General features: G+C 33.9%; 1 protein-coding gene across 1 annotated transcript in view; it reads right to left on the bottom strand.

The window, feature by feature from the left end:
* LOC114333165 (exportin-6) overlaps positions 1 to 13,718 on the bottom strand; it is a 63,057-nt gene that overhangs the window by 22,556 nt on the left and 26,783 nt on the right. The window contains exons 7-10 of the mRNA XM_028283009.2: positions 8,186 to 8,392; positions 4,199 to 4,307; positions 4,048 to 4,140; positions 2,523 to 2,674 (exon numbers count right to left, since the gene is read on the bottom strand). Coding sequence (XP_028138810.1) covers positions 2,523 to 2,674; positions 4,048 to 4,140; positions 4,199 to 4,307; positions 8,186 to 8,392 — 561 coding nt within the window. The remainder of the gene's footprint in view (positions 1 to 2,522; positions 2,675 to 4,047; positions 4,141 to 4,198; positions 4,308 to 8,185; positions 8,393 to 13,718) is intronic.

Consider the following 13,718-nt stretch of genomic DNA (forward strand, 5'->3'; position numbering starts at 1 on the left):
AACTGAGTAACATTAATGTATATGTCCAGTTTATGATAATATATTCGGTTATGGATGACTTTCATTAGCACATGGTAAAGTTTGTTTAGCAGTAAATGGTTGACTTCAATTAGTGCGGTCGTAAATATTATTAAATTTATCTGGCTTCGCCCATTGTTAAGACCGGTCCGGAGCGATAAGCAAACCAGGTAGACAGAGTTGGTCTTTTGACAATTAACACTGACTAGACGGTACTCCTATAATAAAGCAAAGGATTCACAAAATTTACAATAATTACGACGACAAAAACAAAAAAAAACAAATGTAAAATATATTGCTTTGCCTTATATACCCGAAATTAATGTTTTCAAACGAGTTTTAAAATACATTAAAATTTTAATTGCTAAGATTATAGAAAAACAAACATTCAAACATATTTAAATTTAACTGAAACCGTGCCTTTTATACTATTGAAGTACCAGTACAAGTATTGACCATTGAAGTCAACCATTTACTGCTAAACAAACTTTACATCAAGCTAAGGGTGCGGTAGTCGCCGCATTCTCCTGCATTTTTCTTTTTAGGGAGACAAATAAAGATCGACGTTATCCATTCTTTGGGTAATATGCCTGAGCTACGATGTTATCACCTTATACAAGGTTTCATTAATAATTGTCCATATAGTAACTGGAGAAACATTAGCACAAAATACGAAGATTTAACCTAAAACACTTAAATAAAATGTGGTTCCTTACTGAGATACAGGGTGTTTTATCTTAAAATTTAAAAATTATTTTTGCTCAGCATTTTAAAACTGTTTTATATATCCTTTTCATACTTGGCAGGAAGTATACGTATTGTACAAACTACTAAATTATGTCAAACAAACGTTTGTGTCTATTGCCAGAGGCGTACGACGGGGGAAAGTGAAAGGTTGACCCTTTCCAAATTCTACGCCACTGACGAAATTGCTATTTTAGTTCAATTTTTGGATTCTCCAGTACTTTCTATGAAAATAATATACTCTTCATTCGTAACGGGAAAGTCATTAGTTTTCGAGATATTTGAAGTTAAAAATCAAACGACACGGTTATTTTGATTAATGTGTTGTGTCACTTCATTTTTATTTTCAAATATCTCGAAAACTAATCATTTTATCCTTTCGAGTAAAGAGTATATTATTTACATAAAAAGTATTGGAAAATCAAAAAATTACACTAAGATAGCAATTTCGTCAGTGGCGTAGAATTTGGGAAGGGTCAACCAGACACTGTCCCCTGTCGTACGCCTCTGGTAGTAGCTAGAAACGTTTATTTATCTTAATTTAGTAGGGTGTAAAGTACCTACACTTTCTGCCAAGTATGATAAGGATACGCTAAATAGTTTTAAAGTACTGGGTACAAATAATTTTTAAATTTTAATCATATGAATCATATCATAAATTAATCAAAATAACTGGGCCCGTTTTATATTCAACTTCAAATATCTCGAAAACTAATGACTTTATCGTTACCAATGAAGAGTATATTATTTACGTAGAAAGTATTGGAAAATCTAAAAATAGTGCTAAAATAGTAATTCCTCCAGTGGTGTAGAATTTGAGAAGGATCAACCATTCATCATCCCCTGTCGTGCGCCTCTGGTAGTAGCTAGAAACGTTTGCTTATCATAATTTCGTAGGGTGTCTAGTATTCACACCTTCTGCCAAGTATGGAAACGATACGTCAAATAGTTTTAAAATGCTGAGCAAAAATAGTATTTAAACTCTTAGATACAACACCCTGTAACTCAGTAAAGAAACAAATTTTATTTAAGTGTTTTAGGTTAAATCTTCGTATTTTGTGCTAAGGTTTCTCCAGTTACTATATGGACAATTATTAATGAAACACCCTGTATACACTGCTCGTCAGAGAAAACGTGCGGCCCATAAAATTGGTCATTTTTGATGTCTCGAATTTCCTAAACCTGCAGTCCGATTTAAGTGATTCTTTTAATATGTTATAACCTTATTCTTTCACAATATCGTAGTAATAATGTTGTTGCTAAATAGGTAAATTTTCATTGTATGCCGGGTGGACTAATCAAACTGTGTTTTTTTCTCACAGTTCGCAACACCCTGTGGAATATTCTAGCATTTATAAAATACTAAAATTAAAACCCAACTATAGCCTCAGGTTTTCTTAACATTCTGTTTTTTGATTGATTCGCTTATTTTGGATAATAAAAAAGTTAAGAACTTTAACAACTAGCCATGTTCTTAATCAGTACAGGGTGTTTCTAAATAAGTGCGACAAACTTTAAGGGGTAATTCTGCATGAAATAATAATGACTGTTTGCTTTATAAACATAATATGTCCGCAAATGCCTCGTTTTCGAGATATGAGATGTTGAATTTTTTTTTACAAACTGACAATTTATTTATTGCTCTAAAACCGGTTGAGATATGTAAATGAAATTTGGTTATTGCGCATTTTTTGACATACAATTAAGTCTATTATATTCATCATTGGCGTGCATACGGGTATTATTATTATTCTACTTACCTAGTGAGTGTTTGTGTGAGTGATGAAAAATCCTTAAAAACGTAGCACAGTCTCTCAGTTTCAGATATTTGTAATTTTAACGAAGGGTTTTGATAATCTAAGTTCTGTTCCAAACTACGGAATATGTCGTGTGATATTTTCCATGGAGACAACTGTAAACACACCAAAATTATATGAAGTTATTTTTTAGTTTTAAATTAGTTTTTAACGTATCGATATAAAGGAAAACAGAAGTCGTTCTACCAAGCCACAGAAATCGTCCTACCGAAAATACCAGCACCAACATTTCAAGAAGTTAAGAATGCGATAGCATCTCTTAAAGATCACAAAGCGCCAGGAAATTATAGTAATGCAGAATTGATAAAAAAAAAATGGATTCGATTTTACATCAAAAATTGTATGACATTATTCTGAGAGTATGGCAACAGAAAATGCCTAGGAATGAAATGGAAGCGTTATATAACCCATACATAAGAAATGAGATAAAGAACAATTTCGAAACTATATAATAGAGGCATGTCGCTTATTAGCACAGCATATATTTTTAGTTTTATCAATTATCTTGCTAAGGATGCTCACTTTTTATTCGGAAGATATTCTAGGCGACTACCAAAGCAGCTCTCGTGCTGGAAGTCAACAATAGCGACAAATATTAGGAGTTCATGAGAAGAAGCTGTAGAGTGACAAAAATAGATTGCATTAGAAATGAAGAGATAAAACGAAGAATGGCAGTAGAACAAGACATCTTTAGCTACATCGAAGAAAAACATTTAATTTGGTATGGACATGTAAGAAGACCAGATAGTACAAGGTGGATATCAAAGATTTCTGATTGGAGCCCAATAGGAAAGAAAAGAAAAGGTAGAGCCTGAAGATCATGGAGGAATGAAGTGGACGAGGCCATGGAAAGACGAGACCTTAGAGACGGAGAATGGCAGAACAGAAACGTTGGTTGAAAGAAGGAAGGCGGCGACAGCTGTAAAACTCCTTATATAGATGGATAGAAATATTAGAAAGAAACTGAGAAGAATTCAACCGAGATGTAAACCAAATTTTCATAGATTTGCTAGAAATGCTAGAAATTTTGTAAACAAAATTTGTGAAGATGACTCAAATGTGCGTGACAGACTCATATGCACAGGTAAAGATAGAAAACAAAACATCGATTCCATTTAGTATAACATCAGGATTTAGACAAGGAGATCCCTTATCACCATTGCTATTCAATTTGGCCTTAAAATACGCAATAAGTAAAATATCATCTGAGCTGACAGAGGGATTTGCGAATTGAGGATCAAAACTACTGTTGGCCTTTGCTGATGATCTAGATGGAGTCACTCATTCTACAAGAGACATGAGAGAAGTTTTTTCACAACTCGAGGAGGAATAAATGAAGAGAAGACGAAATACATGCTAGTAACCAAAAATCCAAGACCAAAAGTTAGGCAGAACATAACTAATAATGACCAAAACTTCGAAGTAGTTTGCCAATTTTTCCTTTATAAGTTAAATTATATTTACTCACCACAAGTCCAAATGTCTCCGCTGGTGCGTATTCAGCTATTATGGCTATTATTTCTATTGTCGTTTTTAGGAAAATCTGCCACTCGGTTTCATTCTGAAAAACAAAATCCGCTTTTAAAAATAAATACGTATATATCTTAATTACTACTTACATCTTCATCTGTATCTATGTCATTTATAAGATTTAACTGTGAAGAATTGTATGTGAACTGAATTTTCTTCAACAAAGCTGTGATCAAGGTAATAAATACATCGGAATACCTTAAAAATAAAAAAAATATATGTACTTTGTATATGTGGAACTGTTTCAGGGCAAAAATCTTTGGGATATGAATGATAAATTCCATTAATCACTTTATAATCCCTCCATTAATATACACTCTCGACCAAAATTAACCGGCCACCATAAAAATGGGTAATTTTTGATATCTTATATATCCTAAACCTGTTGTCCGATTTAAGTGATTTTGTTAATATGTTATAGCCTTATTCCTTGACTATATCGTTATGGTAATATTGTTGCTAAACAGGTAAATTTTCATTGTATACCGGGTGTACAAATCAAACTGTGTTTTTTTCTTAAAGTTTGCATCACCCTGTGGAATATTCTAGCATTTGTAGTATACTGAAATTAAAACCTAACTATAGCCTCATGCTTTCTCAACATTTTGTTGTTTAATTGATTCGCTTATGTTGGATAATAAAAAAGTTAGGTGCTTTAACAACTAGACATGTTTTTTATCAACAGTTTTTAAAAAATTTTGGCAAAGTTTAAGAGGTAATTCTGCATGAAAAAATAATCAAAGTTTGCTTGATAAGCGTTTGTCCGCAAATGTTTCGTTTCCGAGATAGGGGGTGTTGAAATTTTCTGACAAACTGACGCTTTATTTATTGCTTTAAAACCGGTTGAGATATGCAAATGCAATTTGGTGGGTTTTATGACGTAGTTATTGCATATTTTTTGACATACAATTAAGAATTTAATATTCACCATTGACGCGCATGCGGGTAATATGAGCCATCATATTACCCGTATGCGCGCCAATGGTGAATATTAAATGCTTAATTGTATGCCAAAAATGTGCAACAACTTCGTATTAAAACCCACCAAATTTCATGTGCATGTCTCAACCGGTTTTAAAATAATAAATAAACGTCAGTTTGTTAGAAAAATTTCAACACCCCCTATCTCGGAAACGAAGCATTTGCGGACATAAGTTTATAAAGCAAACTGTTATTATTTTTTTTATGCAGAATTACCACTTTAAGTTTGCCAACATTTTTTAAAAACACCCTGTATTGATAAAAAACATGTCTAGTTGTTAAAGCACCTACCTTTTTTATTATCCAACATAAGCGAATCAATCAAACAACAAAATGTTGAGAAAGCATGAGGCTATAGTTAGGTTTTAATTTCAGTATTCTACAAATGCTAGAATATTCCACAGCGTGATGCAAACTTTAAGAAAAAAACACAGTTTGATTTGTACACCCGGTATACAATGAAAATTTATCTGTTTAGCAACAATATTACCATAACGATATTGTCAAGGAATAAGGCTATAACATATTAAAAAAATCACTTAATCGGACAACAGGTTTAGGAGATATTATAACATCATAACATCAAAAATGACCTATTTTTAAGGTGGCCGGTTAATTTTGGCCCAGAGTGTAGTTGTTTCATTACATCTTCGCACAAACGTCCATGATTCATTTGCAAACAATTAAATCAAAACAATAAGTGAAACATATGTCGATATGTAATATCATTGACATGTACTGTCAATGTAATAATTAGGAAATGACGATTATCGGTGTACGTATTTATTAAAGTATATTGTACATTAATTTATAATTAATTATGTTATAATATATTTCCGAGACTTCACATTGTTTCTTTGAGCAGTATTAGTTTTTACGATTGGTAGGTTGCTAACCTTGCCAATCAACCTTCAAATTTTATCCGGGCTTGGGACCGGCTGTGGTAACCGCAGATCTACTCGATGCACCCCGCAATTACCCCAGGCAGGTATTATACCGTATGAGATGGTTATAATAGTCATCAGACCAATTATAACTGTTAAAATAAAAATTATGTGTATCAACTACTGTAATCTCATCAGGAAACGACCTGTATTAGTCTCAAGAGGCCAGGTCAATTGTATTTACTATAACTAAATAGTCATCAGACCAATAATGACATACAGGTAGAAACACGACTTGATACAGAAAGAACAAAAATAATGCTAGAAACAGCAGAGATGAAAACATTAATAACTGAGTAAAAAACAGAAGAGTAGAATGGAACGACAACATAAGCCGAATGACAACAAACAGAGTAGTAAGAACGGCGAGAGACGGTTCTCCAATAGGAAGACGATCAGTGAAAAGTCCACGAAAACGATGGAAAGACAACTTACTAGAGGCACATTGAAAAACAAACAGAGTCATGTCTACACAAAAACAAGAAGATAATACATTTAACACAATATAACTTTATAAAATAAACATAAGCTATAAATTCCAATAAACACAACAAATGCGCTAATGTCACTGTCACTGAAAATGATAAACGTCAAAAATTCATAGTACACAAGGTATCAAAGACATGCCGTATTGTTATCATTGTTTAACTTGTGGTTTCTATGGACAAGCGGTTTAATTTTGCGATACTAGTTTGTGAGTAAAGAAGGGACCTAGTATAAAAAGTAATTCGTGAATAATTTTATGCATGTGCCAAAAGCCCCTTAGAACAAGTAATTGGACTTCGTAAGTCCTAGGTTTTCACCAAAAGTAATTGAAAGTATAACTGGAAGTCGTAATTTGAACTCTTCGTGTAACTTTGCAACGATTGATATACGATTTTACTAACTTTGAGTTATTTTTACTCAACTTTGGATCATCATTTTTTAAACAGAAATGATTTCAAAATCAGAACTAAAGACTCAAACTCAACTTTTCAATACACTTCGATTTATGTTTTACATGTACTATTTCTGCGACTATAACAGCACTTCTGGTTATAACTTTTTAAGCGGAAATGATATAAAATCCAAAACCAAAATTTGTTCTCATCTTGCGAAGTTGCGTCGAATAATATATTACGTGTACTATTCCGGTGACTTTAAAATAGTACTTCTGGTCGCAATTATAAAACCGGAAGTCCTAGGTCAAATTTCGCACATTTAGTACCATCCTTGGATTGTAAGCTTTCATTTGACACCTCATTTGTCATTCTACCTGGTATAATGACGTAGGAGTTATATTCGCGGTCGGACGGACCGATAGACAGACAGCATAGGTCAAATATCACACCTTTGGTACCATTCTTGGATTATAAGCTTTCATTTGACACCTCATTTGTCATTCTACCAGGTATAATGAAGGAGGAGTTATATTCGCGGTCGAACGGACCGACAGAAAGACAGCCTAGGTCAAATATTTCACATTTACTACCATCCTTGGATTATTTCACTTTCATTTGACAAGTCATTCTAGCTGTTATAATGACGGAAGAATTATATTCGCGGTCGGACGGACCGACGGACAGACAGCCTAGGTCAAATATCTCACCTTTAGTACCATCCTTGGATTACAAGCTTTCATTTGACACCTCATTTGTCATTCTACCTGGTATAATGACAGAGGAGTTATATTCGCGGTCGGACAGACCGACGGGCAGACAGCCTAGGTCAAATATCTCACCTTTAGTACCATCCTTGGATTATAAGCTTTCATTTGACACCTCACTTGTCATTCTAGCTGGTATATTGAGGGAGGAGTTGTGATCACAGACAGACAGACGGACAGACGGACGTGGATAATTTAAAGTTTTCACATTTTTTCAAAATTGGGTGAAAACAATAAACAAAAAGTTTATTTTGAATGAGATATTTGAAATTAAAAATCACACTCAATTTTCTGTTCTTTTTCACCCCTGTAACTTATTAAAATAAACATTATAGAAGTTTTCAGGGACTTTCTACCCTCGGTAATGATGTAATCTTTCATTCTGTTGCGACTATCCCCTTAAATATTATTTTCAAATTTTCCCAATCCTCCCTGTTTGCTAACATTTAACAAATGCGTTCAAAGTTATAAACCACACATCATTGACTATATTCATTCCCACTTACTTTTTTGCATTGTCCACTTTGATCTGTTTGGCGAACGATGCCCAAACAGCCAAGCAACACAAATAACATCTTACTGTCGGCAACTGCATGGTCAACTGAAAGAGAGGCGATAAAAACTCTATGGCAGAAAATCCAGGCTCAGATTCCAGTCTCCAAAGGTGATGTTCTATCAATAATACTAATAGCTCCGATAACTTTTCCATAAATCTATAAAAAATAACACAAAATAAAAACACATCGTGTAAATTTTATCTCTATAAATTTCATTTATTTCTCCTTACTACTAGCTAGGCCAATATGAAGCGTCAGAAATTGAAGGACTGGAGGTTAAACATTGTGATTAACATTGCTTTCAATTGGACAAGTGACCATGTTTTATATCTACAACAGCGCTACAGTAACTCAGCAGATGCAACAAAAGATTTGGTGTCAATTCCGTCTAGTTTTGCCGTTCAATTAACAACAAAGTTAACATTATCGAGAGTAAACCGACCCAGTCGCAGTCGTACAAAAACACAACGCGAAAAATTTGGAAATTGCGATTTGTGTGACTTTTGAGATTAATAACGAGAATAGCAAAACTGAAAACACTTAACAATGTTATACAGAAACTCTGCGGTACTACATAGAGGTCCACACCATCAACTTTAAGATCTTTTACTCTTGGCCTGATATATCCGGTGGCTGAATACTCTTGCCTGCCAAGGTAAAACAGTATACAGGGTGGGGCATTAGTGTGACAAAGTCCAATTACTCGTTTCTCGTAAGAGATACGAAAAAAAGTTATTTAGGTAAAAGTTGGGGCACACATAGTACCATAATTTAAAAATATTTTCAAATATACAGGGTCGTCCGTATTGACAGGGTGACACAAACTTATGTTTTTTTTAATGGAACACCCTGTATTTTTTTACATTTTTGGATTCTCCTCGATGTTTCCTTTCTTAAAATATATGGTTTTGTAATATTATACGAGGTAGTTTAAAAGATAATTACGTTTTTTTGTTAATTTCGTAGCAAAATCTACACCCTGTAGAATTTTAGTGATTTGACATCAAATTTTTATTTTATGTTCAAACGATTTTTAATATAGTCTACTATTGTTAAACATTAACAGTATAGCGAAATGTTTAATTTTAGTATACAGGGTGGGTCGAAACTCGGAATGAGTATTTTCTGAGTTTTCTTAAATGGAACACCCTGTATTTAAGTATTTTAAGGAAATGATATTTTATGGTACTTTTTTATTTCTTAAGCATTCCCTATACCTAAGTGCTTTAATTTGTAAGTTATTCGTGATTCTTTAAGCCAAACATTAATTGTAAGAAAAATTACGTGAAATTTTATTAGGTGGCTGTGAAAATATTTAATCAAAAATAATTTTTGGAAAAGAAAATACATCATAATCTAGTCTGATCCTTAATTTATTACTATTGGATGAAATATCTCAATAAAATCCTTGTTAAGGTTGTTGGTGCGCAAAATATTAATAAAAACATACAATATTCTACCTAGTCGGCTATGACACTAAATTTCCTTAAAAATTTGATATTATACTATTTTTATAGATCCAGTTGCTTCGTTACCATTACTAATATGTATTTTTCTTATGAGAAACTGATTAATAAGATTTTGGTGCTAGTGGAATATAACAAAAATGTGCTACTAGCAATAAGAATTTTTCATCAGAAATTCCCTGATAGAAGACAACTAAGAAGAGAAACGATTAAAAATATACTAGAACGGTTTCAACGGACTGATCACTTAGATTATGATAAATCTGCTCGAATAAAAACTATTGTAAGTGAAGAAAACAGCAATTAAATGTAATCCTTAGTGTCACTGAGGATCTGCATATTAGTAAAATCGTTCTTACAATCTAAGTATCTTGTCTGTTGAAACCGTTTTAGTATCCTTTCAAAAGTTTCTCTTTTTGCTTGTCGTCTATCAGGTAATTGCTGATGATACATTTGTATTGCAAGTAGCTCATTTTTGTTATACTCTCCTAGCACATCATCATCATCATTCTCTTTGCCTTATCCCTATGCGGGGTCGGCTTCCCTAATTGCATTTCTCCACACAATTCTGTCTTGGGTCATATCAATGTTAATCCCCTTTACCAACATGTCCTGCCTTATCGCCTCCCCCCAGGTCTTCTTTGGTCTTCCTCTCCTACTCCTTCCAGGAATCTGCACTTCAGCTATTCTTCGTATTGGGTGATTAACGTCTCGACGTTGAACATGACCAAACCATCTTAACCTATGCTCTCTCATTTTGGCATCAATTGGTGCCACACCTAGACTTCCCCTAATATACTCATTTCTAATTTTATCCTTCTTTGTCACTCCACTCATCCATCTAAGCATTCTCATTTCCGCCACATGCATTCGTTGTTCCTCTTTCTTTTTCACTGCCCAACATTCAGTTCCGTACATCATAGCCGGTCTTATGGCTGTTTTATAGAATTTTCCCTTCAGCTTCATTGGAATTTTTCTGTCACACAACACACCACTCGCTTCTTTCCACTTCATCCATCCAGCCCTAATTCTACTGCATGCATCTCCATCTATTTCTCCATTACTCTGTAATACCGATCCTAGGTACTTAAAACTATTGCTTTTCACAATCATTTCACCATCCAAAGATACCATTTTATTTGTAGTAGCTCCATCTTTAAATGAACATTCCAAATACTCTGTTTTTGTCCTACTAAGTTTTAAACCTTTTTCCTCCAGAGCTTGTCTCCACTGTTCCAGTTTTTGTTCTAGGTCTCTTTCACTATTTCCTACTAACACGACATCATCAGCATACATTAAGCACCATGGAATGTTACCCTGTAGTTTCGTTGTTATCTGGTCCACAACTAATGAGAATAAATACGGACTAAGCACAGAACCTTGGTGCAATCCTACTTTCACATGAAATTTATCAGTCTCTCCCACACCTGTCCTAACACTAGTCGTTACTCCCTCATACATATCCCTCACAATCTTTACATATTCACCAGGGACTCCTTTCTTATTGAGTGCCCACCACAGAATCTCTCGAGGAACTCTATCATATGCTTTCTCAAGATCAATGAATACCATATGAGCGTTTGTTTCTTTACTCCTGTATTTTATACTCTCCTAGCACAAAGCCATTTTAATCCGTTCCTCATTAGAAAAATTAATATTAGTAATGGTATCAAATCAACTGGAACTATATAAATAGTGTAATGTCAAATGTTTAAGCAAATTTTGTGTCATAGCCAACTAGGCAGAATTTTGTATGTTTGATTCATATTTTAAGCACCAACAACCTTAACTACGAATGTATTTGGATATCTCATCCAATATTAATAAATTAAGGATCAGGCTAGATTATTATGTATTTTTTTTTTCGAAAAATTACTTTTGATTGGATATTTTCACGGCTACCTAATGAAATTTTACGTAATTTTTGTTGCAATTAATGTTTGCTCAAAGAATGACGAATAACTTACAAATTAAAGCACTTAGGTATAGGGAATGTTTAAGAAATAAAAAAGTACCATAAAATATAATTTTATTACAATACTAAAATACAGGGTGTTCCATTTAAGAAAACTCAGAAAATACTCATTCCGAGTTTCGACCCACCCTGTATACTAAAATTAAACATTTCGCTATACTATTAATGATTAACAGTAGTAGACTATACTAAAAATCGTTTAAATGCAAATAGAAAATTTGATGTCAAATCACTACAATTCTACAGGGTGTAGATTTTGCTACGAAATTAACAAAAAAAACGTAATTAACTTTTAAACTACCTCGTATAATATTACAAAACCATATATTTTAAGAAAGGAAACATCGAGGAGAATCCAAAAATGTAAAAATATACAGGGTATTCCATTTAAAAAAACATAAGTTGGTGTCACCCTGTCAATACGGACGCCCCTGTATATTTGAAAATATTTTTAAAATATGACACTATGTGTGCCCCAACTTTTACCTAAATAACTTTTTTTCGTATCTCTTACAACAAACGAGTAATTGGACTTTGTCACACTAATGCCCTACCCTGTATGAGAAAAAAATCGATTTTTGAATTTGCCGCCGAAACTGGGTTATTTTTTCCGCTCTTTCTTATGCAATTTTTAATTTATTTCTATCTCAGTTAGTTTTCAAAATGTGACACTGGTAAAACAGTATATGAGTACGTGCACTTGCGTCTCTGCTATGGTAAAACAGTATATTCGACAAACTCTACAAAGGCAGAATAGTATACATCGTCATACACTGCTTATCCCTGGTATTATGTTATATATCTATTTTTTGAAACTCTGGTAAAACAGGATATATGTGGTATATGCTGTTATACGGTAACATATTTCATATTTCTTAAATCCGGTGTCAAAATTCCAATGGTAAAAAAGTATAAACATGTCATATACTCTTTTATCATAGTATGACCAATGGGAATTTTTATCTCCCCCGACGGTATATACGTATAAAGTCTTTTATATACTCTTTGGGTGTACTGGAAAAATGGTAAAACAGTGTATGTCATTTTACAAGCACATTTGAAAAAACTATACATATTTGCTGTTGTAATAATTATTACAATAACATGCTTTTTTTATATTCCAAATTTCACTTGTCTAACTTTATAAATGACAAAACGGCACATTAAAAGAACAAAGAGTCATATATCTCAAAACTCACTTTTTTCACATAAGTATACTATTTTACCTTTGCAGGCAAGTACTGTGCACCAGTGTGGTTAAATAGCAGGCATACCTACCTGGTCGACACTCAGCTAAACCGTGCTATGCGTATGATAACAGGCACAATTATGCCCACCCCCACAATATGGCTATCCACCCTTAGTAATAGAGCACCACCCAACCTACGCCGCGAACATGCATTGGTTAAAGAATATAACAAAATAATGGACAGTCATCAACTTCTAGTCCACAACGACATCCTCGATATTCTTAGAAACCGTCTCCGATCCAGGTTTCTGAAATCCGCTCAAGCGCTGCAGCAATCCAATTTTGACTTAAATACCCGATGGAGAGAAGATTGGGAAAGTAAGACAGATCCGCATTACCATAGTCTGCTGGACATCATAGACAAACCTAGCGAATTTCAACGTCCCTATAAGATTTGGGCAGCCCTTAATCGAATTAGAAGAAACTGTGGAAGATGCGCCGAGTCCCTCTACAGATGACGTAATCTTCCTTCTTCTTCTTGTGACTGCGGCGCTGCAAGACAGACGATCAGACACATAGTTGAGGACTGCCCACGCAGAGGATACACAGGCGACCCTAGAGACTTTGTAATGGCAGTCGAAGGGTCAATCGAATATACAAGGTGTCCCAAAAGTAGTGGAACTAAAAAAAAATCGCGGATCGAAAAACTAAAAAATTCGTGTTGAATCATTTTCAAAAATCTACCCAAAGACACCAAACACCAACCCCCACTACACCCCCTGGAGGTGGGATGGGGGGTAACTTTAAAATCTCAAATGGAAACACCCAATTTTTCTTGTAGATTTGGATTCG

The sequence above is a fragment of the Diabrotica virgifera genome, chromosome 8, assembly GCF_917563875.1.
Source record: "Diabrotica virgifera virgifera chromosome 8, PGI_DIABVI_V3a".
Classification (NCBI taxonomy): Eukaryota; Metazoa; Arthropoda; class Insecta; order Coleoptera; family Chrysomelidae; genus Diabrotica; species Diabrotica virgifera.